At 34.2% G+C, this 27,520-nt stretch overlaps 3 protein-coding genes across 4 annotated transcripts; 2 read left to right on the top strand and 1 right to left on the bottom strand.

Moving 5' to 3' along the window:
* Nucleotides 1–1,890: 1,890 nt before the first annotated feature.
* LOC112497670 (probable cytochrome c biosynthesis protein) lies at nucleotides 1,891–2,961 on the top strand. Its single transcript, XM_052441354.1, is given in 4 exon segments — nucleotides 1,891–1,960; nucleotides 2,138–2,199; nucleotides 2,201–2,239; nucleotides 2,242–2,961. Coding segments are annotated over 4 exon segments (729 nt in total). The 3' UTR covers nucleotides 2,800–2,961.
* Nucleotides 2,962–3,913: 952 nt separating this feature from the next.
* Nucleotides 3,914–15,650, bottom strand: LOC102608502 (uncharacterized). Of its 2 annotated transcripts, XM_006472636.3 has the most exons (19): nucleotides 13,972–15,649; nucleotides 11,577–11,662; nucleotides 11,071–11,442; nucleotides 10,888–10,971; nucleotides 10,385–10,771; nucleotides 9,161–9,221; nucleotides 8,431–8,575; nucleotides 8,176–8,279; nucleotides 7,839–8,081; nucleotides 7,214–7,461; nucleotides 6,903–7,133; nucleotides 6,590–6,811; nucleotides 6,437–6,490; nucleotides 6,181–6,246; nucleotides 5,961–6,101; nucleotides 5,799–5,852; nucleotides 5,221–5,280; nucleotides 4,697–5,098; nucleotides 3,914–4,599 (listed from the first exon to the last, which is right to left on the bottom strand). In XM_006472636.3, exons 1-19 carry the CDS (start codon nucleotides 15,278–15,280, stop codon nucleotides 4,432–4,434), a joined length of 4,437 nt encoding a protein of 1,478 aa, XP_006472699.2. In that variant the 5' UTR covers nucleotides 15,281–15,649; the 3' UTR covers nucleotides 3,914–4,431. The 2 variants fall into 2 exon arrangements, with proteins under 2 accessions (XP_006472699.2, XP_024952536.2); XM_025096768.2 differs by lacking the exon at nucleotides 6,903–7,133 and having other exon boundaries at nucleotides 13,972–15,650.
* A 5,553-nt stretch (nucleotides 15,651–21,203) lies between these two features.
* Nucleotides 21,204–24,675, top strand: LOC102608788 (uncharacterized). The gene is made up of 4 exons (XM_006472637.4): nucleotides 21,204–21,484; nucleotides 21,570–21,657; nucleotides 23,711–23,863; nucleotides 24,440–24,675. Exons 1-4 carry the CDS (start codon nucleotides 21,352–21,354, stop codon nucleotides 24,471–24,473), a joined length of 408 nt encoding a protein of 135 aa, XP_006472700.2. The 5' UTR covers nucleotides 21,204–21,351; the 3' UTR covers nucleotides 24,474–24,675.
* Nucleotides 24,676–27,520: the final 2,845 nt, after the last annotated feature.

A 27,520-nucleotide genomic window follows, 5' to 3' on the forward strand; every position in this document is an offset into this window, starting at 1 on the left:
TGGAAACGAGAGAAGGAAAGTAAATTTAAATTTTATTAGAGTGGTGCTACTGATACTCCTCTATTTCTTTTATAAAGCCCCCCTTATTTTGTATTTATAATTTTATTAAAAGTAAAATTTTATCTAATTAAACTCACCTCCAATTATTTTAAATTTATCTAATTAAATTCACATCCAATTATTTTACTCAGTCATTTTCTCTATTACAAATGCTATAAACTTACAAATATAAAAAAAGAATTCAATTGTAAAAGATTAAGAATTTGTAAAATTTTTATAGATTACCAGCTTTATGAGCTTGTTAGGAGACAACCAAACTTATGTTTATTTTATTTACATAAACTAAAAATACATACACTTGAGTTAAATACGTCTACTTTATTTGTTTTGATTGAGCTTATTAAAGAGGGAACTTTAAGAATTAAAAAGAATATTGATAGAAAATAGGTCTGGTAAGGATAATGGAGAGATACATTATTTCATGAGAAAAGGAATTGCATATTTTTTATTTTGACAAGTTTATCCTTTATAAGCAATGATTAAACTATAAATTACTTATTTCATTGAAGTTTGACTCATCACATGCTCCATTCATCACAATTCTGAGAATCAATGGACAAGCATACGAGACTTTGTTAATTTTTAGGGCTCACACACGGTTTGGAGCATGCGACTACAAAAGCCCATGTACTTGATTGCTTCCGCTGAGGGTTGATTAGCATGCACTATGATGTTAGCTTGGCTTGTCAAAGTGTTGTAATTTTATTTGATAACTATATAATCATAGACATTGGAGTATTATAATACAACATTGTGTGCCCAATACCAATATGTTGGGATTGATTTGCCAAAATATTGCCGTTTTTTAATCTATTAATTTATGTAATTATCTTTTTTTTTTGTTGATTAAGCTGTTATTATTACTGCAGATATTCTGGGAGATGAATTTAAAATTATAGTTTCATTTATTATATTATGTCTCCTCTTAGAACTGGTTAACTTGAAGAGGAAATATGGGAAGGATAGGCATAAGGAGTGCGCCTTGAAACACAAGGACTCAAGAGAATAAGATTTTACTACGTGTCAACCCAGAGGGACCCCATTTTATTGGTCCAACCAAGGCGACAATAAAATTGATTTATTGTTAACATTAATTAGGATGCCTCCTCAAAATGGATCTAACTGCACTTCATTGCATTGTATACTATAATTTTTTTAATAATTCAGCTTAAAAACTACAATTGTTGTTAAAAAAATATTGTTATAAATTAAAAATTCTAATATGTTGTAAATAAGATTTTTAAACAAAAATTATAAAGTTATTATAGTTTTTCATCGTAAGTATTGAATCAAATTAAGTTAGCTTTCAAGTTATAATAATAAATATTTTTACAACTAATACTGCTGCACAAGATATGTTTAGGTCTTTATCCGTGACACATTTATAATATTTTATTACTTGCCCCCTTGTAAAACTTGTCATTGGAGAAGAAATTGTACATAAACCACACATTTAAAATAAATTTTAATCAGAGTGCCCGACGACGCACATGTCTATCATTCCTCCTTTAAACAAATTGTGTACCTGCAACAAACCTAATTAGAGGGCTACTAACCATTAAATACGTACCGAAAGGTGGAACACAACTTTGATTTATTTCATGAAGGACGGGCAACGTGACACTGTGATGAGCCTATTAATGTTGCTATCTCGATCCAAACTGACGAATAGGATCGTGGCACTCCACTCGCAGTGAAAGCGAAACGATGCCGTCGAAAAGAATGGAACGCTGCTTTGCTTTGCAGGATGCGTCGGATCCTCCATAACAAGCGAGCTTCTTACCAAACATGTGGGCAATAAATGCTATCCTGCTCTATTGCTACGTATCAATGAAAGCCACCGCTCATGTTACTTCAGTGGTGCCTTTTGACCTTCTCTTCACTCTGGACTGGAGTGCTGGTGAACACAAGGAGGGCGCAGACGAAGCGTATCATTTGTAATGGAAAAAAATGAAACAACTAACAACTTTTGTTGGGCCGCTGGCACAAACACAATGGCCTCTGACCAGGGCTAGAAACCAATTCGAATTTGGATCCTGACATGTTGGTGGCTTTTAACCATAGGGCATCTTGCCAGGAAGCTGGTGGCATGAATTAGGTCGAGGTGGCTGGTGCCTGGTGGTTTCGGGATCCCTTAGAAAATGCTTCTTTTTTGCCGCGGGTATTAGCCGTAGCTCGTAGATTATTTTCATTCGTTAAGTAATTCTTCCCATTCTTCAATCTTGGACCTCGTTTCTTAACATTGTGGCTCTTCCATGCTATGTCTCTAGAACCTTTTCAATACAGTCCGGACTGCTAGCTCCCGTTTATAGTTTTGTAATAGATAATATACAAGGAATCTTTTTATGGAGATCCTTCCTTTTAATGCTCCGCGTATCTATGACTCTTTTCTTCCAGACGAAGCAGCAGGTATTGGTTCGTAGAACCTGTAGAAAAGAGATGATTGTGGGGCAAAGTACTCTTGTGCACCTACGTCACTCGGACCGAGTGTAACCCCACCTCGTTATGTTGTGGAAGAATTTAACTTACAGCTTCAGAAAAATGTTGAGAATAGCTTCTTTTTCATTTTTCATTATCTTTTTTTTTTATATCCTTAAATCTTCTTGTTGTGTTATCAAGGGAAGATCAAACCAAGAAAACACAATCTTGATCAAGGATCATCATGAAATCAAGTCAATCACAACAAATAATAGATCCAAAGAAACAAAAACAGAACAAATACGGGACTCTAAATCGTGAAGGAAAATTAGCTCACTCTTTGTTAATCAATCACTTAGTATAAGGTCAATGTTTACAGAGAATTTGTAGAGCTAATCAACAAATCAAAGAACAAGCAAAATGATTACAGTTGAATTCAAAAATATCAATGAACCTTTATAATCTTGACATGATCTCACACCTATTCTCATAAATGTTTCCTACACTTACAACTTCTCAATCTTACAGATAAAAATGATTCTAACTTACAAGATCAAACTCCTCACAACAGTGTATAAACAAGTTATAGCTTGATAATGAATTAAATGAAAGAGGAACTTAATTATAAATAGTGCCCACTGATAAGCTTTTATAACAGGTTTGCACATTTCTGGGTTTGTTGCGAAGATAACAAACATAATTAAATCGGTTCGTCACATTAGCATTTTTTCATTTCCGAACCTCAATTAAGGTCTCGTTTGAAATTGAGGTGATGCACCTTTTAAGCTACAGCTGCTGTGAAAAAAAAACTGTAATTATCAAACAAAAATTAATAATATAAATATAAATTTTAAATAATAATTTTAATAAAATTATTAAAAATATAATAATTTTTTCATTATACAAGTAAAAAATTATATCAACATAACTTAAAAACTACAACAGTTAGTGTTTACTAAACACTTTAGTACTGTACCTTTTAAGTTATAATTGCTCAGCATCAATCTCAAACGCACTCTAATAGTTATTTTACTCCAGGGCTGCTAATAGGTTATAAATGTTTTACAGATTAGCCCATTCGACACTTTCTTGGTATTATGATCAAAGAGCTGTAGAAAATGTTTGATAAATACGTGTTAATTGCTACTATAGTTTAAAAATTGAGATAATTTTATCTCACATTATTCACATACCTCTACTTATTTTTGTTAAAATTACATTAACAATTTTTTTGCCATGGCTTTTAGATTTTTATACCTTAACAGCAAACAGAGACCTCAGAAAGCGAACAATGCACAGCAAAATCTGTGAGCAGGTGCCTTCATCAAGTGTCTCATCGTAAAACGAATTCGACCATATCCTGCGCGGGCGAAAATTAGAATCGATGTTGGAAATGTACATTGAAAAGAGCAAATTTGCTGTGGCCACAACCGTCTCAACAGATTATTTCAGATTCATCAATCTGATTTTGAATGCAATTTCTTTTGAGGATTCATTCTTACTGTGCGAATATATACAATCGCTTTACAGAGCATGAACAGCAGGTGACACCTTTTAATTTCTTGCATACATTTAACACCAACGGGGGGGCTCCCCTTGTACCCCCACCATCTTCCGCCAACCAATGCGTCGATGAGTATGAGAGAAATTTGAGCCCCTTGCAATACATGAAAATGGAATTAAACACTCACCCACTGTACAATTACTCTCAGAAAGAAAGAAATATACAACGACACCAAAACTTTTCCCTAGAACCAGCATGCAGCTCTTATCCATCAGGATATTATACCGGCCAGCAACATGTCTCGGCATTGATTTCACAACCACTCTGCCTCCGTAATCAATCCAATAACAATAGCCGGGGCTGGGGCAGAGAGCAGTTATCGGCCACTGCCACTGGTGGGTGTCAGACGTTCATTCAATAGGCATATGAAATACACTGTAACTGCCAATCTACCCATCAGGTTCCACTGGTTCAACAGAAGATGCTTCCTCATTGATCCGCTTCTCCTTAGGAAGGCAATTAACAGGGACAAAAATAAATCCTTTAGGTAACTTCCGATTCTTAATAGATGCTTCATCTGACGTCATTACAATCTCTTTTTCAAGTGTTCCACAACTCTGTGAGCAATAGTATAGTGTGATCAAAACTCCAAATTCTCACTTAAGAACAAAATGGAAGAGAATAAAATAGTCAGTAACGCAAATAAGACTACACCTTCCTAGCTTTTGAGCTCCATTCTTCTTCATTTGCAAGACTACGTGACAAATGAGGTCTATGTGGTATTTGCTTCCCTGAAAATTGCATTCTTTCTGAAGGTTTTCGAGGATAAAGGTTTTGGGACATAGAGCTGTCATCTGTCCTTTGGTCAGCATCCATAGGGACATAAACCTTAATTCGGTTCTTAACAGAAGCAGCGCTGTCCACAGTCACATCATCTGAACGTTGGAAAGCTTCACTGCATGACTTAAAACTGTCGGTATGACCTTTAAGGGATGTTGTAGCTGATTCTGAACTAACGTCTGGTGGGAAAAAGGGAATGCGACCATGCACCAAACGAGCAGCATGGTGGTCTCTTTTGAAAGCAAGAATCTCATGCGAGCAAAGAATCAATTCCCGCTGCATATTAATTTAGTTGAATAAGCTACACATCCAGAACTAACTTTTCAACATTATAATGTGCTCAAGACTCTTGAAACAATTTATACACACAAAGAACATTGTTGTTGATAATCAGTTACCTTTATTTTTTCCCGTTTGATAATTCTCTCACAAAGAAGGCGTAACCTCTCTAGCTCGACCTGTAAAGAAGCATCCATGCATAAATACAATCAGGAAATTGAAAATGCAATTCTAAGCAGTAGATAATAACAAAAAAATGTAATACACAACATACATTAGCAACAGAAATATCAAGCATATAAACCAAAAAAGAAATTACAATCGGTGGTGAATTATACCAAATGCAATATCAATACACTCCCTCCTTGCAGTGAATATACAATCATCTGCTACAGATCTAGCAAATTTAACAAACATAACTACACAAAATCTGTTGTTCATTTCCACATGCAATTTGGCATTCAAAACTTCCAATTATTCTGACTACTTTGACCATAAAAGGATTTTTGCTTCAATTACAAGGTGTACTTCTTTTGAAAGAAAATAATTCAGTAAGAAATTTGCCAACTTATCACCAATAGCCAAGTGCAAAAAAATTCTAGAATTAATTAGAGATACAAATATGCATTTAATCAGCAAGAATAACTGTTGAACAAGCTCTGCCCAAAAAGTTAGCAAAACGACATAACACCCTTACCCTAATTTGCTTAATGCCTTTTAATTCCTCAACCCCATGCTTCTGAGTTTCAGCCTATAAAATTGAGATGCAAAAATAATCATCATAAACAATAAACTTCAGCTCTTTTCCAAGGTAAAAAGACTAAAATTCCAACCACAGGAAATGTAATAAAAGGCAGACCTTCATCTTCTGCTCCAAGCTATGCTTTTCACAATAAGCCTTGTGTTGGAAATTGCCACCAGTAGACTTAACATTCAAATAGAAACCAGCACTTCTAGCACAAGTAGGGTGAAATGTGGTCTGACAGTTACCATAGTTACACTGCATCAACAAGATTCCAGTTTAGTACACAAGTTTCTTGGAAACAGAATAATTCACGAAAACAAATTGCAAACCTCACCTTTATGCAGATGCCATGTTTGTGCCGGCAAATACAACAAACATCAATCCCCTTTGGAAATGCCTCCTGGAGTTCCATTATAGTGGGTATGAGTTGCACAATACTAAGTTCCTAAAATACTTCCAAAGGCAAAAACAATTTCTATGCCTCAAGAAAATCCTACCACCGAATGTATCATTCAAAATATGTATGCAAACAGTACTACACTGAATGATATGAGACATTATTTAAATTCCCATCAAGGATATAAACATACCATTCCTGCTACAGGATTTACTTGTCCCCTTCTAAATGTTGACTCAAAGACCCACTGCAGCACAAAGTATTGATCAAAGTCAAGTGAAATTGGGAAAAACAAGGAGTATAAAAAAAAAGTGAAATCAATTAGTTAATCAAGTTAAAATTTCACCTCAGCACAGAAGGCATGCACCCACTGCCCATTTGCAGATTTCCTAAAAGCACCCGTAGTGCCACCACATAAACTACATTCCGCAACAAAGTAGGGCTTCTCCCAAAAATTGACAGATGGAGCTCCAGAAGATCTAGATGATAATAATTCTTCACATAATTCACAGTACCAAGGACCTGTAGATTCTTTAGCATTACGATAGCAATCCAAGTGGACTGCAACCTGTCAGCAGAAGGGCTTAGTCAGAACAAAGAACAAAACAAAACAATAACAAATTTTCCAATAAGAATAGCTATGGCTCTAACTAGATGACCTTGCACCCAGAACAGATTAATATTGGGTTCAATATTGTCTCAGACCGCCTACAAATGTCACATGATCTAGGATGTTCTTTGGAAAAATCTGAGACTGACTGGAGACTGTCAGAGTTTTTGTCTGACAAAATCCTTGGCACAGCCACCCTTGAAAGAGTCTCTTTCGCCCTAGACATCACCTGTGAGCTAATGGCAGCCCTCCCATTATGAGAACTCAACTTCAACAAGTTCTGCCAAGAAAATAGGAAAATGAACTAATACACAACCCAAGGCAAGAAGAGAACAATGAAACCATTGAAACAATAGCAACCTCCTGTGATGCAGATTCTTCAAGGGAATCCTTCCTAAAGGATGAAATCCTAGAAGAAGCTGCTGCAGCAGCAGTTGCGGCAGCCAGCACAGCCTGGGCTTCCTTATGCCTTCTCTCTTTCCTACCCTGCTTTTTTGCTTCTCTAAGCTCACAAAGATACTGGTTAACAAGCACAGCATCCCATCTTCGCCCCCGTGCCACATCAATCTCCTGATTTAGAGTCTTAACAACCTTGCAAACTAAATTATCTGTTAACAAAAAGTCAAAAAAAGAAAAAAAGAAGTTCAGTAGCTGATGAAAACATTTTCACTGCTTCTGACTTACTTTCAGACACATTCCAACTACTTATCCCATTAATCCTATGCAGTCGATCTAAATCGACAAGCCAACTTTTAATTGTGCCAACCCAACAACTCTCAACCCCTTTGGATTTAGATTGGAACATATGAAAATTTATTAATAATTTCAAGTCAAAAAGATCCTGACCCTTGTTCTTGGAAGGAAGAAAAGAGCCACGTGGGGCCCGGGGGGACGGAGAGTTTGGCGGAAGGAAAAGCAAATGAAAGAAACACAAAAATAAAAATAAACACATGAAAAAAAAAAAGAGAAGGAAGAGATAAGAGACCAGCAAGCCGCTTCCTTGAAAATGCATTGCCAAGTAACCTATGCTGAAAATAAATAATTTCCCCCTCCACCTCATCTGTGGGAGAGAGTTCTAAAACTCCCCATGTCCTAGCCTTAAACACCTGCTCTAAATTTACTCCATCAGATTTACAGCTCATGTCATTGCACTTCGAATGTCGACCTTGGTGATTACAACAGACACTGGCAGTAGAAGATGCCTCCAGCCGAGAGATTTCTGTATCTCCTGGACCAGCCAAATTAAAACATCCATTTGAACCAATCAAAAAATGGTAAGCCAGAAACAGAGGTCCATCATGAAAATATAGGACAAGTTTTACCATCAATCTTGTGTACTTTGTTTCCAGAAAGCAATCCACTCTGCATCTGCAATGACTTGTGGATATATGGGTGCCAAAAAAAACCAGAAGATGGTTTGGCATTTCTGCAACATAAGCATAAAATGTCCAGAAAAAAATTTCATCAGATGGACTAGAAATGAATAAGAAAAGGATTTTAAAGATTTAAACAAGCACCTCATAGTGAAAAAATAGGCACTTTCTGAATCCAGAAAATTTTGAGTTTGAAGGGCTTACATGAAGTAGGGGACCAGTGTATCGACAGATGAACAAATGGGATTTTCTTGATCTACGTTTAACAGATTATTTTGGTCTGGCAAAGCAGCCTCCTCTGACTGACAACTTTCAAAAAACCCACAATCTGAGGGCTTAGCTGCACTGCCTGTCCAATACAAGCATTTTTTGTTAAAAGAAAAAAGGGGGGATAGAACACTACTACATAAATACAAATAACAAAAATTAAATGGTCTAGCTTGATAAATCACACACAACAAAGTCCCCCACGCTAACCCCCCCCCCCCCAAAAAAAAAGACCTCATGTCTGGAGATTTTCATGAGGGTAAACAAGCTGTCCACAGAAATAAGAACTATTACATATATCACAGAAACTGACGAAAAATAAGAGATTGACAGATGTTTAACACAATTGATTTTGCAGAAAGAGAGTTATAGCAAGAAAATTGGAGAACATTAGAAAAAGCTTCTTACTTTGCTTTTTAAAAAACCAAATATCATGCAGCTAGGTCATGTTTCAAATGAGAAAAGCAACTACAGATTATATGGACTTAACAGAATCCAACACAGTTCTAAATTGAGAAAACTAAGTATGGAAAGCATGTAAACAAAAGAAACTACCATCTCAAAGACTGTGAAACCTTAAACATCATGCACATCATAATCAAAGAATACAGCAACTTTCGTCTCAGAAAAGAGGCATTAGAAAGGAAGAAAAATTAGGAAACTATACCTTCAGACATGGGCGAACCTCTTGCCAGAGAATCTTCAGACCCAGTAGGGTCTGTTGGGCTCTGCAGTAACAAGGAAAAATAAGAAGAGTGTAGCATGAGCGAACCAGCAATGAAATATAAAAATGAGATGTGAGAATATGTAGCATAGTCGCACTCTTTAGATTAACAAGCATAGGATAGCCAAATGACACAGAGCTAGCAAATGAACCATGAACAACTATAGTAACAGAATATACAGATCGGCGATAGTTCAAGGCAAATAATTCTTTCACAAATATAATCCACGTTAATCATGTTGTTCCTACCCTCATCAAGTATTACACTTGTACATCCAAACAAGCCCTCCGCCTCTCTTACTGATAAATTGGCTTAATTATTGCCCAGTACACCAAGGAAAACTATATTCCATGAACAAGAGGGATCCTAAAAGGTGTAGTGTGGCAATGACAATGAGAATGGTGCTGTCAAGAGGTGAATGGTGTAGCATGACAGAACACTCTCCAAGAATTCAACCAAATGTAGTCTGAGCCGATGTGAAGAATTTCGGAAGAGGGCAGGACATTGAAGAACAAGGAAGGTACCTGTCTAAAAAGAGTTCGAAGAAACGAACTTTCCACATGCAAAAAAAAATCTACACCTACATAATTCATGACATACAGTGACATCAACATCAGGACCTTTTGGGTTTCAAAAAAGTAAAATATTATTAAGAAAAGAAGGTGATAACCTAACCACTGAAGGATGCCCTAAGGGCAACTCATTGAACATGACCGCAACTCAAAATGGAAAAAGAAGGATTCAGACCAGAAAGAACCAATCTTACAACAGCACTGCCTTCCAAAAGGACATATTTTATAATAAACAAGGACATAGAGAATATGTTCCAAAAAAAGGAAAAAGATTAATGATGAAATATTTGAATAGAAGAAGGTGCATCTACGAGGGAGTTTTCAGTAAACCAATTATACTCCGTGAAAGCTAGAAGATCAGATAAAGTGAAACAGTTTCTAGCTGGTTGGAGACACTCAGCAAGACTACATATCCAACTTCGAGCAGAAGGATGCTAAACTGACATGACAGGATAACTTCCTAAACTAAAAGAACCTTTTAGTTGCATTCCTACCTAATCAAAATAATAATTTGACATCACTTAAAAACTGAAAATCTACAAACCAAAGTGCTACAAGAAGTCCTAAGCAAATAGTCCAACAGAATAATGTTACCTTTTCAGTGCTGTCAGGTGTGGATACTTTATTATGAATTGCTGGTTCTTCACCATCAAGTTGTTCAACCTTAACCTCATCCTTATCTGCTGCTATCCCGTTGCCGCTAAAAATTTCTTCAGATGAGCTCACCATTTTATCATCCCTCAAAATTCTAATGCTGCTTTTGGTTCGTCTACGTGGAGGAACTGACTTGACAGCAACAGGATCTGCAACATCCGACTCCGACACCATTAGACCATCAGAATCAGAATTCTTAATGTCAGCCTTGGATGAAATTGAGGATTTTATCTTAAGTTTGACATTTTTCAGCAGGCCTCCCAAATAAGCATGATTACTAAGCCATTTGACTAATTTGCATTGCAAATCAGAGGCAAAGGTACCATCCTGCAGAAAGAAAGCCAAAAGTCGCATAAGAATATCTTCAAAAAGAAGACGAGATAAGGTGCAACAGTGAACTTTTAAAATTACTTTCAGAAACGATAGGGCATAGAGTTAATTACAGCAAGTGTTGTTTTCAATAAATCAGGTGAAATCCCAATATCCGATGCTATATCTTTCACATTGACTTTTCCTCGATCTATTAACTGCATGATAGACAGATGTAAGACTATCAACAAGCTGAAACTCATATAAAATTCTTAGAAAAATGTAATCAATGCCACTGCAAAATATTTTCATTGTACCTTCTTCAAAATCAGCGTAAAATTAAGGGCGTCAGATGGATTAACATCCTCAAACTCGCTTCTGTCTGGCTTCCCTGCATTAGTACATTCTGATGTTGGAACACTAATTAATCTGGAATCAGAAAATCCAGTCACTTCGCTATCAGTGGACCTATCAGAATTTGCATCAGAAGTTTCCGTATGAACCCCAATTTTATCCCCATTTTTACAAGAAAACTTCAATTTGTGTAATTTGCTCATTGACAATGTCTCATGAAGATTGTTGGAAACACAGGATTCACTGCCAATAGCTGAACAAGGATCTCCTGTGCGTGGAGTACTACTATTATCCTGGATGTCTGAGTGCTTTGCGCAAAAAGCTCGCAACTCAACCTGTAGAAGCATATAAGACACAGCCACTTTAAATGGAAAGTTTCATCACTGAGATAAGCCAATGACAGACTTAGGTAGGCGACAATCACAACTGCAAAATTGCAGATTCTAGGAAACAAAGAGAATAGTCTTACATTATTACATCCATACTTTCCCCAGACCTCTAATCTGTGTCTTGCCTCCCGTGCACATATGGGATGGAAAGATGTTCTACAAGTTCCTGCATAAACCAACAAAAAAGTATATGTTAATTTTAACAAAGGACAACATTGACATATATAAAAGCATATATGTTACTCTCAACAATCTAATGCGATAGGAAACTTAATCTCAAAACCTTAGGTGAACAAATATTTTTAAGACCTATAACAAACCATGCGCCATTGACAAGACCATTTATTCCGCACCAATTTCCTCCCAACTTAAGAATAACACTGAAGCAGCCAGCAGCCGGAAAAAAAAAAATTTAAAAACTTGTATGTTCAACAAAAGAAAAAGCAATGATAGAGGGTTTCACTTCCTTCTATCATGAATTGGAAATTTACACTTATAACCTCTCAAATTCTAAAAGATAAAATGAAAAAAAGAACATGAGAATGAATAAATAATGGCAGCAGATAACTTTCTTTTCCAACTTCTGAAATTTTCACATAAGATTACCCATACTCAGTTAAGGGATCTTTAATAAACACAACACCGCCAGTACATAAACAGACAATGCACACAAAAAAAAAAAACTCTAAATAAGGAAAATGCAAAGGAGGAAATCCCATTTCCAAAAGGCTAGGCCTAGCACAATGTGACATGTCTCATTTAATCAGAGAGACTGAGATGCAAAATAATACACCAATTTTACAACCAAAAAGCAATAAGCACCCGAACAACATGGACAAAGGTTTTATGAAGGAACCAGAAAGAGTTGTGGATCAACCTCTTTCAGTAATTATTTTGCATGAAGCATTGATCTCAGACTACTAGGAGCACAGCACGATAAGCCACTTCTTAGATTTCAAGCAGCCCCAGATTTGTGTTCTTAGTGGACAGCTGGTCCACTACCTGTTTTAAATCTGCTTTATTAACACATTTTTGAGTATCTTCTTAAAAACATATACATATATAGTTGTGTCATTAGCCTAAACTTTATCAAGAGCTTTCGTAAGTGTTTTCTCTCTCTTTCTAGAGTCTCCTCTTCTCTTGAAAGTGAACTTCCAAGTGAACATCAAACCATAACTTCTAGCGACCTATGAAAGGATGTCAGCTTAGGTTGATGACAATGGAGAAGAATTTGAGGCTCAAAACAAGTAACAAGAACTTTAAATTAAATGAAGCCCTACAATAAGGTCTTCGTTGCTTCAAACTTTTAGTCCCATATTCATCTTTATCTACATAATGCCTTCAACGAGGTACAAGTCCCCACTTATTTGGATGATCATAGGTTCTGTCACACATGACATCTTGTTATCAAATCACACAGTAGTTATATTTTCACAAAGATTTGAAAAGAAAGATTACTAAGCAATTGGGTTGCTCATCGACACACCACCCTAAATAATAATAATAATAATAATAATAATGTGCAGGTATGATTAAATAGTACTTTCTGAAAGTCATCAGACTATAACAAAGTTAACATATATTTACTCAAGGATGCTTTCCGATTAACCAAAACCTAACTGCTGTATTTTCATTTACTTCCAGCTTTTAAAAAGTTTAGTGGTGCTGAAGAACAACATATAGCATTTCACACATCTTTCTCAATACCTTCAAATGTTTTCCAGGTCTTTAGCCTCTGTCCCAACAAAGAAGTACTGGAACTTAAAAAAGCACTAAGACCCTAACAATGAAGTGACATCCACAATTAAATCCAGACATGTGGTGCATGCAGTAGAAAACATTGATCCACACCAATCACTGCAGCATCCCACAACTGCAAGGGAATGGCATAGTGATCTTTGTAATGCATACAGATAAGGATAAAAACAAGTATAGAAGACTCATAACAAAACTCATCAAGGCGCTCATAGTTGAATCACATTGGAGTGCTAATCTCAGTTAATGAGTCCCAAAAGTCATATACATTTACATGATAGAGGAACAAAAGCCCAATTGGATAAATATGATTAACTCTATACAAACTAAAGAAGGGAGGGAGGAAAACAAAATGCGAGCTTTTATGTATAGCATGAAGCATCAATATAGATGGTATACATCATTAAATACTTAAAAGCAGAATTTACCAGTTCATTCATTCATCTTTAACAAGAACCAGTAATAATACATTTACAACAGAAAGGGAAAAAATGCCACCAGTTGTATGCTCAGTGGGAGATTCCTACAAAGTGATTTCTTGATAACCATAGAATCATTTACACAACCAATATAATTTGCATGATCACAAATATGATCCTACTGCTGCTGTTTAACATGCAGATAAATAGGCCACGGATTTCACTTATTAGCATTCTCTCCAGTAGTACCAGCAAAAAATAAATGCAGAATGGTCTAAAATAAGTAGCCAACAGATCATACCATGACTGCACCGGACACAAGCTCCACACTTGACTCTGCAAATGTTACACACTAGTTTCATCCGGGTTTCCTTAATTCCTCCCACATTCATTAGAGGCTCCATCTTCATCGTGTCCTCAATATAGACTTCTGGCATCAGCAGAGAACAAAACAAATGAGCAAACTCCATGGAGCCACCATTAACAGGTTTTAAAGCACCCCCCTGCTTTGGGCAAAGAACACATGGCTGCTTCACTGAATTATCCATATCATTCTTCTTCTCCTTACACCAAGAACACAACCAAGATCCATCTAGGTTCTCTTGCACACCATAACACTTCTGATGAACTGCAACCTTGCAAGAACTGCAAACAATCAACTTGTTCAACCCTTTTCCCGTATAACCAGTGCAGCAGAAGTCACATAAACCTGAGTCCCCTTCACAAGGACAACCAATCAAAATTTTCTCCAACCCTGCATCACCACCTAAAAGCTTCCTCTTTTTCGAAGGCCGCTCTGACGTTAACAAAGCCCTAGTTCTACAACCTAAAAGCCACCCTAAACCTACATATGAATCTGAAATATCACAACTCTTTTCTTCTTTAATCAAACTATCACCTCCCAAACTGTCAACTTCCATATAGTGCTTACCATCCTCTGTTTTCTCATGCTCTTTCTTCTGCTCTTTAACCTCTTCCTTCACAACACCCTCATTAACATCTCTATTCCCACAACTCACACACTCACCCCCACTTACATTTGCATTCACATCCACATTCACATAATCTCCATTATCATTTCCACGAAAAGGAATGAGAAAACACTTCTTGCAAGCTAAAGAACTAACAGAAGTTACCTCAGATAACGCCTCTATATCAGACAATGCCAAGTCCCTAAAATACTCTTCAGTCTCGACCCAAATGCTGGTTCCTTTCGGCCTCTTGCCCTTGCTAGAAGATTTCTTATTCTTATCGGCCCCTGAGTGAGACTTCTTATGCCGCTTTCTACTGTCATTTTGCTTCAACAAAGTGGCTAAACCACTGGGCAAATAGGCGTCTCTCAAAACCCCGTCTTCACCAGCCTCATCAAATGGGCACCGCTCAGAAAGAACTTTCCTGGCCTGGGAGAACACATCAATCGAAACTGTCTGGTTCTTAGTTTCAAAAATTTTCTCCGGAATTTTAGAAACGGCAGGTCGACAAGGCCTCTCCTCGGTGCCACAACCCCCGTCCGCGCCCCTACCCATCATCTTCTTCCGCTCGTGACATCGAAAATCTCCGCTCATCACCACCAACAACCACCAACACCTCCACCTCCACCACCGCCACATTCCATAATTCACACAAAACACAACCGTTACCCTAACCCTACTACCCCTAATTAATCCTTCGCATGCCACTCTATGTCAGAGGGGAAAAAAAACTAACCCTAATTGTACCCTAATCCTAAACCTAGCCCTAATTAACAGAAATCTATTTCGTTCACAGTATTCGCGCGCGGCTGCCGAGAAGGAGAGAGAAGATAAGGCGCGGCTAGGGCTAGGGTTTCAGTTATTCTGGTGCGTAAACTCTCGGATCCGTTTTTTAAATGCGGTTTGTTTTGTTTTGTTTTGTTTTGTTTTGTTTTTCGTAATTCGATTTCGCTATCGAAGGAGAGAGAGAAAAAGGAGAGAGATTCGCGTTTCTTGCAGGCAAGGGTGGACGGTTCGTTTTGGAAGATATTTTATAGGGGAATTTACTAGTATGTTGTAACGCATTAGATTAGCATTCGTGTGGTAGTGCTGTTTTTTACACGTGGCTCGGGGATGGAGGATCAATATGATTTCGCTCGTCCATCATGAATTCAAGACTGGTGAGTGGTGAAACGTCACTATGGAACTGTTCTGTACAGTCAATATTTTTAAATTCAATAAAAAATTAATTAATTAAAAATAATGTCTTGTCACAATATATTTCAATTATTTCTATTTGATTTTTCTTTTTAATAGCTTCGATGGAAAATTAAACATATTTTCTTTTTCTTTTTTTTGTAAATTATTAGAATAAGTTTTCATTTGTGATTGAGGTTAAAATACTATAATAAGATGTTGTATACATTGTATTATATGGGACTGCATTAACTAATGCAATGCATTCTCATATTTGGTAAAATGTCACATTAAATGAATTAGAGGATGGTCGGATTTCTGTAATGTGACACCATTCGCATAAGTTTTTTTTTAATTTCTTTAATTAAAATAATAAACAAATAAAAATATATAATATTGAACAAAATTAAAAACTCAAATATGCAGTTGCTAGTGTTAATGAACTACCTGCAACAGTTCGACAACTTTCTATCACTAGTAGTCATTGCATTATATCATATTTTATATCATAATTTGGTGCCTTTAGAATCTTTATTGTTGGGGCTACACAATGGTACAATAAATTAATGGTCAAAATTTTAGAAACTAAAACTTTAACTGTAAATTTAAAGGAAATAAAAATTCTTTTTCTAGGAATAATTGTTTGTCAATGAGAGTTTTTTTAAAATATAAACTTATTTTGAGAGATTTTTTTAAAAAGTATAAACTTACTTTAATAGGTAAGAATTTTAAAGTATGATATGAAGCGAATAAAATAAAGTAGTGAAATAAATTGAGGGTATTTTAGATAATTTAATTTTTTAAAACCTTTCGATAACATTTACTACTAAAAGTTTAAAACTTTGTGTTTTGTTAATAGAAATAAAATAATTTATTTAATTTTTAAAATCTATACTAAAAAATACAACTAAACAACATAAAAAAATTTAAAAAATTTGAAATTAAATAACCACTTTTCATAACTAAATAATTCATGCAAACATGGATCGAGTGTTTCAAAATTATCAACGTAAACGCTATTTCCTTTTTCCATGTTTGCTCAAAAAACATTGGTTTCAAAATCTTTCTTTATCTTGTGAGGTGACATGTTGATAGGACAAAAAAGAAAAGAGTGTCTATCAATATTAATAAAATAACAATAATATCCTCAAACATTCTACTTCTCTAATTGGATCACTGGTCCTCGTCTAATGCATTTTCTGCAGAGGCAGCTGTGGGTATATCGGGTTTCGGTACGAATTGTTCGAATTTTGATTTGGGTTTTAACTTGATCGGGTTGGAGAATTGAATCCAATCGGGTTGAAAATGTCAATCCAAACCAAATTTAATTCGATTCGGTTCGAGTTTATAATTTGGATCGGATTTGGTTGGTAATTCAGGTTAGAGCTGGTTGGAACAATTTAATCCATAAATTATACCAAAAAGCATTTAAAATCCAAAAATTTCAAATCCAAACATCCTTAATAACATTTCAACAAGTCTTTTTAAAGTTAATAAAACATAAAACATATAGTTAAAGATATTTTTTTTATTTAATATATATATATATATATGTTTTTTTTAAAAGCCAAAACTTAAAAAAAAATTCAACCCATCCAAGTTAAAATTCAATTCGAGTAAGTTTGAATCCATTCGGGTTGCACAGGTTAACCCGATCCGAATGCCCACCCCTATGCGGAGGTGTGTGTTTGAAACATATTATTTCATAATGTTACTATATTTTTCATATTAATTTATTGCGAACCTACTTTTGGCAATTTATAATGCACTATAGTGTGCTAGTTTGGGCCAGCTTTTGCCTCAATTGAGGAGTTAAATATATTTTAATGGTTATTATAAGAAATAAAATATACAAATAAATTATATTATAATATTTTGTATTTAAAAATATTTTATAATATTTATATATCAGTAATTAATGTAAAAAATTAATAGTAAAATAGTAATAAATTTAAATAATATTAATTTATATTAGTATAAAATTAATCTTATACAGCATGTAGTATAATATCAAATGTTGTGCAATATTATTATAATAAAATGTTAATACAATATATCAAAATACAATATAATAAACCAAACGTACCTGAAGTGTTTTTGAAAGAACCCAATTCATCAACAATACGAAAATTAATTTTATAATAAATACTATGTTCATCAATATTCACTTCTACCATTGCTCCGGAGTGTCATTCAAAAGAGGCTAATCTTATAAAATTTATATCTCATATTGTTTTTAGGTTTAATTGTATTAATCAAATTAATTTTTCTACTAGCCATCTGAGTTCAATTTATACGAGAGATCAGAGGTTACAGAACCAATTGAGCTTTCCCACCCTTATATCATAAAACAATGTTCAATAGAATGTATATATTTTTTAATATTTTTATTTGAAATTTGAAAACCCACTCTATATATATACATGTATTTGGTAATAATTGTAAATATGCTAGCATGAGTTTTGAAACGAAAAATAAACCTACAATAAATTTGTAAAAAAAAATAGTAAATAAATCCACATGATTTATTCTACCAAAATACACTCACTAAACTCAACTTTTAATAAAAAAAATTATTATTAAAATGCCCATATTGAAAATTACTATTACGAACAATAGTACATAATTAAATTAAAATAATTTTAATGCTTTATTCTTATCTTCATTATTCAATGACAATTTTTTTTTAAGTTTTTACCCATTTTATTGAATTTGTTTTTCCTCGCCATACCTTTGTTAATGGAACAAAGAATAACCGAATTTGTTTAAACATTTGGCTAAAAATTTATGGCTGGTAAAATTCCTCATGACTTCCACGCGCCATTTTATACCTCATCATCCCCCTAACACGCACGCACTATAGTCTATAGTGCGCTAGTTTGGGTCAGCTTTTGCCTCAATTGAGGCGTTAAATATATTTTAATTTTTATTATAAGAAATAAAATATAAAAATAAATTATATTATATAATATTTTTTAAAAATATTATATAATATTTATATATCAGTAATTAATGTAAAAATAATTAATTTAATGTAATTAATAGTAAAATAGTAATAAAATTAATTAATTTTAATTTTATATTAATATAAAAATTGATCTTATACAGCATACTGTGTAATATCAAATGTTATACAATATTGTTATAATAAAATGTTAATACGATATATCATAATACGATATAATAAACCAAAGGTATCCGAGAGCTCTTGGAAGAACCATCTTCATCAACAATACGAAAATTAATTTTATAATAAACACTATGTTCATCAATATTCACTTCAGCCATTGCTCCAAGTGTCATTTCAAAAAGGCTAATCTTATAAAATTTATATCTCACATTGTTTTTAGGTTTAATTGTATTAATCAAATTAATTTTTCTACTAGCCATCCAAGTTCAATTTATATGAGAGATTAGAGACTACGGGCTCGTTTGGGATTGTGGTTGAAATTCAATAAGCTACTTATTTCATAATTTTCGATAAAAATAGTGTTTAATAAATTTTGTAAAAGCAGCTTATTTAATAATTTTCTTTATTTTATCAGCAGCTTTTAAGCAAGTAGGGGTTACTTTTCATAAGCAGCTTATTTAATAAGCTACCATACCTTTTTAAAATTCCTATTATAACCCTAGATTTTAATAAAAAGATAATTATATCTTATTTATCCATAAACCTTAATATATAAATCATACATTTATCTTTATCATATTTTATATAACAGATTATAAAATTCTTTAGATTTTTTTAATTGAGTTTTTAATGTAATTTTACATATTAAAAAAATGATATGTCTAATATTTAAGAAAAAAAGATATGTCTAAACAATTTTATTAAACATATTCTAAAAATAAAAAGTAATTAAAACTTATGTGTATTTTGGTCATTATATAATAAAACAGCACTTTCATAATAAAATTTACCAAACACATACACTCTACTTTTCAAACTCACAGCAACTGCAACATCACAGTTTACCAAACGCCGAGCTACTTTTTTAATTAGCAGCTAATTTTATCTGCACAGCACAAACAACTTATTTCATCAGCCTCCGCAATCCCAAACTGGCCCTACATAATTGATTGAGCTTTTCTCACCCTCATATCATAAAACAATATTTAATAGAATATATATATTTTTATTATTTGTATTCGAAATTTGAAAACCCACTAAATACATATACGTATTTGGTAATAATTGTAAACATTCTAGTACGAGTTTTGTAACGAAAAATAAACCCACAATAAATATGTAAAAAAATTAATAAAAACCCCATATGATTTATTTTTATTAGAACTATTTGATTATATCAAAACACTCCCTAAACTCGACTTTTAATAAAAATTTTATTATTAAAATGCCCATATTGAAAATTACTATTAACAAGAGTACATAATTAAATTAAAAGAATTTTAATGCTTTATTCTCTTCTTCATTATTCAATGACAATTTCGTTTTTTTTTTTTTTAAGTTTTTACCCATTTTATTGAATTTGTTTTTCCTCGTCCATACCTTTGTTAATGGAACAAAGATTAACGGAATTTGTTTAAACATTTGGTTAAAAATTTAAGGCTGGTAAAATTCCTTTTGACTTCCACGCGCCATTTTATACTTCATCATCCCCCTAACACACACGCTTTAGTTAGTGGAACAAAGAATTGCATGATCAGACACTTCGTCACCAGTAGTTTCCTTCTTTTCAACTTTGAATTGGACACTGAACTCTCTCCCTGGTTAGTCAGCTGTAGCCTGTAATTTGTATGCCAAAATGGAAAACCCCCGACAAGAACTATTAATTACCTTTTTTTTTCAATTAAGTATAAACATAAATATAATTTATTATCAGCTGTTTCTTTAAAAGTTAAAGATATTATATTATTATTCCAAACGTATGAAGATTAAGGGAAAAATGCAATTGAAAATAAAACATGAAATTGAAGGAGTTGGGGACGAAATCGTGATGGATAATAGTCAATAAATGAAGAAGAAAGGAATAAGAGACGGGTAAATAATGAAAAAGCCGTGAAAGGAAAAAGAAACAGAGTTAATTACAATTTAGCTTAATAATAAAAGTATTTTTAAGTATTAAAATAAGTTAACGAAATAAAATTTTATATTTTATATTTTAATAATATGTTTAATAAATAAATAAATTTAACGAGTATCTTAATGAGTCCAAATAATCTTACTCTTTAATCTTTTATATTTTATCAAACAATAATAACGCATCATATCAATTTTCTACGAATTGATTTTACAAGTTCACAGACCGTCAGCTTAATAAAAATGAATAAGCACCATTAAAAAAATAAAAAATACATAACATTCATTGAAATATATGGCATGTAGGCATGGGCGTTCAAATGTTTGTTTATCAATATTATATTACTCAATTCTAATTAAATAAAAAATAAAAATAAATAATGCTTTGAAAGAATATACATAAAAGGAAAAGAGAACAAAAAAAAGGGAGAGAGAGCGCAATTGAATCGACAGTTTAGTTGAGGCTGGAAGTGTAACAAAGCAAAGCAACTCAATGGATTTAGCGGAGCTTTGGGCAATATTCGGACCCGGCGTGGCTGGAGCCGTATTTGGAGCCGGCTGGTGGTTCTGGATCGACGCCGTCGTTTGCAGCTCTGTCAAAGTCCCCTTCGTCCACTACCTCCCTGGTCCTCCCTCTCTAGCTTCCTCTACATACATATGGGTTATTAGGGTTTTGATCTTCTGTCTAATTGTTTGTTTGTGTGTTGGCAGGTATTTTTGCGTCTCTTGCGGCTTTGATGTTCAATTGCGTGCGGAAAGAAGACATCGATTATTCTCCTTACGAAGAAGGCGAGTGGAGGTTAGCCGTGCTTTTTCTATTCATAGCTGTGTTTGTTTTTTTCCAATTCGAAGTTAATAATTTGTCTTTGGAGTTAGAATCAGTGATTGCTACTTTAGCTGATCGAGTTTTTAGATGCCGGATAGGTCAGTAGTTTCAAGTTTTTTAGGCTATACTATTTCTTAAGCATCGTTTTGTTATTCAACGGAGCCAAATGGATTTCCCGTTTTCGTCATTTTAATTTTTCTTTTTTTGAATGTATTGTGGAATGTTTGTTAGTTGTTGCAATGTTGTTGACTGCTGATCTGTGTAATTAACTTACTTTGGCATTGATTTTTAGCGTTTGGGGTGTAGAATTGGAAGGAAAAAGATTGTTGTTTTAAACTGCCATAGGTGAGTCGGACCTCCTATTCATATGTGGATGAGGACTTGGTTGGGAGAGCTAATTGTTTCACAATATATTACTCAGACCTAGTCACTGGATGTCTGGATCTATGTTGAAAATTCCAGTATGATACTCGTCGTATATTGAATGGAACTTCAGCATGGACTCATCAACATAAGCTTTCATCTAAGTTGATTCAATGGAGAGAGTGGCTAAACTCTTCTCAACTTATGATATATAAACACAAATCATCATTGTCTTAACGTTTCACTCATCTTGCTGCTTTCAAAATGAGCTTTCATTATTGGCCTTGAAGAGTTCTGTTTCATTCAGTGTTTGCAGTAGTTTACTCAGAGAGGGTCACTTCTGCAGATTAGTGGCATTTATTGGTTTTTTAATTGAATTTCAGTCAAGTTGTTATGTCTTTAGTATATTTACATTTGGATTTGGTAATTAAATTTCTAGTTCTCTTGGTTTAATCTTAATCCTTGTGCTTATAATCATAATGATCCTCCTCTTTCCTTCAGCTTGGGTCTAGCAGTCTGAAAGTTAATACAGTCAACATGAATGAGGACTTTATGCCCCACCATCCGCATGTTCTCATTTTGCTTCTGCATGCATAATAATGTATCTGTGTGACTCATAGGAGAAACCTGTATTGATAAGTTCTTCGAATGAAGTAATTTGAAATTTCTTCAATCAGACATTCCACCTATAGAAATTTTTTATTGATATTTCTTCTGAATGGTCCATGGTAGAGAACTGTTTCTGCCTTTCCGGGACTTTTTTTTTTTTGTGTGTTGGAAATGGGGTTATCAATTCGAATCAAATTTTTTGTTTCCATTGGATGAGATTGGAAGCACTGAATAGATCATTGTTTTTCAATGCTCTCATAGTTCTTCTGGAATTTAAGTCATGAAGTGTAAAGAACTTGATTAACTGATTTCTCAAATTGTATACAACATCATTGGTCGTGTGGTAAAATCGAGGGTGATATGGTGACATTGATTAGTGAAGGATCTAGCATGATGATTGGTGTTTATAGCTATATATCCTTTTTTTTTTTTTATGATTCATTTTTGGGTGGGATTTTGATAAATGATGCCAATGATCTACCTATTTTGCACTAGTATGAATAGAAAAGTAAAAAAGAATCAGGAAATAAGTGAGGCAAAAAGTGATGACATTGAGAATGGTTAAAGTTTAACATGGATTCATTGATGCTTCAAACAGAGTAGGATGGCTGATGAATTAATTCCCTGAGCTTTTTAGATAGTAGGAAATGATAGAAAAATGGGAAATGAAGAATGATTTCACTTGTCATTATGGTGACTATCCTCTTATCATATCCCAGATTGATTCTTGAGGCACTCGTTGGAGTTCTTTGAAAAAATCAAGAAATTACTTGAGCAGCTTGATGCTTTGAAATTTATTCAGTGGTATGATGATGTCTTTGATTTTTCTCCTGCAAATCAAATTTTGGCCAGCCAAAATTCATTATTTTGCATAGATTTGTATTTGCAAGCGTGGAGAGCACGTATCTGAATACTGTAGTTTATTGATCTCATCATTGAGGTGTTTGTTGCATTGCTTGGTGTCTAGCCTAAACTGACTCATTTCAGTTTATACTAACCCCTGCTGATTGCTGTCAATGATGATGGTTGCTAATCTTTCTCTTTATTTCAACAGATTGAAGCTCTGGCTTTTCTTGGCTTATGTTGTATCCTTTGTTTCTCTAGCGGCATCAGTTGGTCTGTTGATACAAGATTCACTAGTGAAAACTGGTCCATCAGCGTGGACTGGAACTGCAGGTGTCTTGCAGTGTGTGTTTGTGTTGATCAGGTAAATTAGCTTTTAGGATTTAAGGTTGTTACATTGTGCACTTCTCACGCATCTCATATGTCTAAAATTTAATCCCATCTCATACGTCTAAAATTTAATTGTAATGGCACTTTTGTAGATTTCTGATACTTTTATTCCCCCCTTCCCTCTTTTGTTTTTCGTTTTTAGTAATTAGTACTCTGTTCAATTACAATTATATTACATTTTTGTACTAGTAAGATTCATCTTTTGGTTACTGGACATGCTTTTTATTCTTGGAGAGTGAAAGCTTTTGCGTGCCAATGGAACTTTCTTATTTTGGGGGTTTGGGAGAACTGTCCCAAAGGTCTTATAAACGTGGAACTGCTATGTAGATCCATTGGCTGTTGAAATTGTGCTCTAATGGAGACGGCCATCTCCATACCACTTGCATGTTCACACCATGCATGCACATACCTCTAATCCACTCACAAGCATGTGCACAAATGGACGTCATGATCCATTTCCATTCTTAAGAATTCTATCTGATCCTGATTATCTTATTGACTGTTCCATTATCTGCTGATTACTATCATTAACTCGTTTCTTCACCTGCAGTGGGCTGATTTATTGGACTTCACATTCGGAATGAGAATGGATATATCAATACCATTGCGACCTAGAGCTTGAATTACTGATGAATTTGTACAAGAATCGTTTTCCTTGTTTAAACATTGGAACAATTTGCCTTTGTAAATGAATGTGTTGTACAAACAATCTTGAGCATCCTTGTAAATCTCATGCAGCTCTTTCTATGGAATGTGATGATCGTTAAAGAGACTGATTTTATTTTATTTTATTTTTCCCTTTTCCAAAAACTGTTTGGGTGTAAAGTCCAAGCTCCTTCAAGGTAGAAATGAGCCCATATGCTTTGCAATTTCACAAAATTTTAATTCCAAATAGCCAATTCTGGAACAATTCGACAAGAAAGACAACATGATGGGCTTGACCTTATCGTTTTCATCTAATGAACTGCAGTGACTCTATTATTCATTTAACTTGCTGGAGTGGGAGTGAGGAGTGTGGATTCCTCCCACTCCAGCGTTTACTTTCTCTAAATGAGAAGGGAGTGGGAGTGGGAGTGAGAAGTGTGGATTCCTCCCACTCCAGCGTTTACTTTCTCTAAATGAGAAGGGAGTGGGAGTCCCACTCCGTGGGCCCCACCCATTTTTGGAGTGGGGAGTGGGAGTGGGACTCCCATTGGGGGAGGTGGGAGTGGGACTCCCATTGGGGGAGGTGGGAGTGGGAATCCACTCCCACCTCTCCCTTTTTTATCCTTTTATTTTTTTTAATTTAATTTAATTTAATTTAATATTTTATAATTAATAAAATAAAATAAATATTATTATATTTATTTGAATAATAATATTATATTTAACTAAATAATAATTTGCATTCATTCTAAGTTAAAATTATTTTAAAATAATATTATTATATTAATAGAGAATTAATAAATATAATATTATTATATTTATTTTAAAAATAATAGTACTATATTTATTTAATATTAATAATAATAAATAGTTTATTATAAGAAAATATTAATTTTGTACTAAATAATATTATATTATTATTTTATATAATAATAAATTTAATATAATTATATTAAATAAAATAAAATAAGGTTTCATTTTGTATTAAAATTAATAATTTATTGTTCATAATTAAGAATATTAATAATTATAATAAATTTACAAATATAATAAAATAAATATTATTCATTAAATATATTTTTTATTAGTTTTGTAATTAAAAAATATAATTCTTTAAATAAGGATAAAATTGTAATTTGAAACTATTTACTCCAAATCTAAGACAAAGTAAACACATAAATTGGATTCTGATCTCTAATCCATGCTTCTATTCCAGTGTAAGTAAACAACCTACTCCCACTCCCACTCCACACTCCCACTCCACACTCCCAATCCTAGGATTCACACTCCTCAGGATTCTCAATCCAATCTAAAAAGTAAACGCTACCTTATTTGTTTGTACTTGGTAAAACCAAAATGAATACATAGTACATAGGAACTAAATGATTAATTCGCCCAGGGGCAGAGCTAGGGAAAAAATGTTATGGGGGCCAAATTTAAAATTTTAATTTTTATGTTATTATATATGTAAAATTCTAATTCTACAGGGGTCAGTATAGATATTTTATACTAATTTTTCACATTTTCTTTAGAAGCCCTAAAATTTTTCAAAATTCTATAGGGGCCATAGCACCCTCTAGCCTTGTACTAGCTCCGCCCCTGAATTCGCCAGTACTTAAATTAACATACCTTTCTAAATTGTTTGGTTATTGTATATATAATCTATGCATGCTTCTTATATTGATACAAATGTTTTTAATTCAGTTGAGTTGCATACATTGAAATGAACAAAAGGCAACTAATGCTTGATAGATAAGCAGGAAATTGAACTTAATTTGACTTAACCAGCAGATCACAGATTCTATACCTGTAAAATTGAAAAAACAAATTGAATGCTAATAAATTGTACTTTTTTGGTTTTCACTTAAAAAATAGGTGATTTTTATTTTTTGGGACTCAATTTAATTTTTAATTTGCATCACTTCGGTTACTATGAGGGTCTTGTGGAATGGGGAGGCTACGGATGAATTTTCTCCTTCCCAAGGAATTCGTCAAGGCTGCCCATTATCCCCTTACCTCTTTGTCCTTTGCATCGAACGACTCAGTCACGGGATTCACAATGCTATTAGTGCTGGAAAATGGCGTCCGATCGGTTTATCTCGCCATGGAACATGTTTATCTCATCTTTTTTTTGCTGATGATCTTCTTTTGCTTGCAGAGGCTACAGTTGAGCAAGCTAAAGTTATTTCAACAGTGTTAGCAGAATTTTGTGCTTGTTCTAATGCCAAAGTTAATACCAGTAAAACTCTGCTTTATTTTTCAAAGAACATAGGTGCCAGAGATGTCTCTGCAATTTCGGGTCTTCTTGGCTTCTCAGTTACTTCTGACCTCGGTAAATACCTTGGGGTCCCTCTTCATCATTCAAGGGTTTCTACCAATATGTATCAGGGGATCATCGATAAGGTGGAAAAGCGACTGTCGGGTTGGAATGCCTATCACTTGTCCTTGGCTGGCCGTATCACTCTAGCTCAGTCAGTTCTCCAGGCAATTCCCATCTATGTTATGCAGACTGTTTCCCTTCCTCGTGGGGTTTGTGAGAAAATCGATAGAGCTTGCAGGAGGTTTATTTGGAGCGATTCTTCTCCTCAGCAGAAGCTCAACATGGTTAGTTGGAAGAATGTGTGCAAGCCTAAAGCTTCTGGCGGTCTTGGCTTCAAGTCTTTGGCAATGGTCTTGGCTTCAAGTCTTTGGCAATGATGAATCGGGCATTACACATGAAGCTAGCTTGGGGCATAATCTCCTCTCCGAATAATTTATGGGTCCAGGTCCTTATTTCGAAGTACAAAGTGGATCCTTACAACTTGCCTCCCGTCCTTCCAACACGCTATGGTTCTCACTTGTGGAAGTCTCTTGAGCAGGTTTGGAGTGAGGCTCTCGCAAGCAGGCGCTGGAGTTTGGGTGATGGTCAATCTGCTCGTTTTTTGTGGGATCTTTGGATCACTGATACGGTCCCCTTAATCGCCTACGCAACAAATACTATACCTGT

The sequence above is a fragment of the Citrus sinensis genome, chromosome 5, assembly GCF_022201045.2.
Source record: "Citrus sinensis cultivar Valencia sweet orange chromosome 5, DVS_A1.0, whole genome shotgun sequence".
Lineage (NCBI taxonomy): Eukaryota > Viridiplantae > Streptophyta > Magnoliopsida > Sapindales > Rutaceae > Citrus > Citrus sinensis.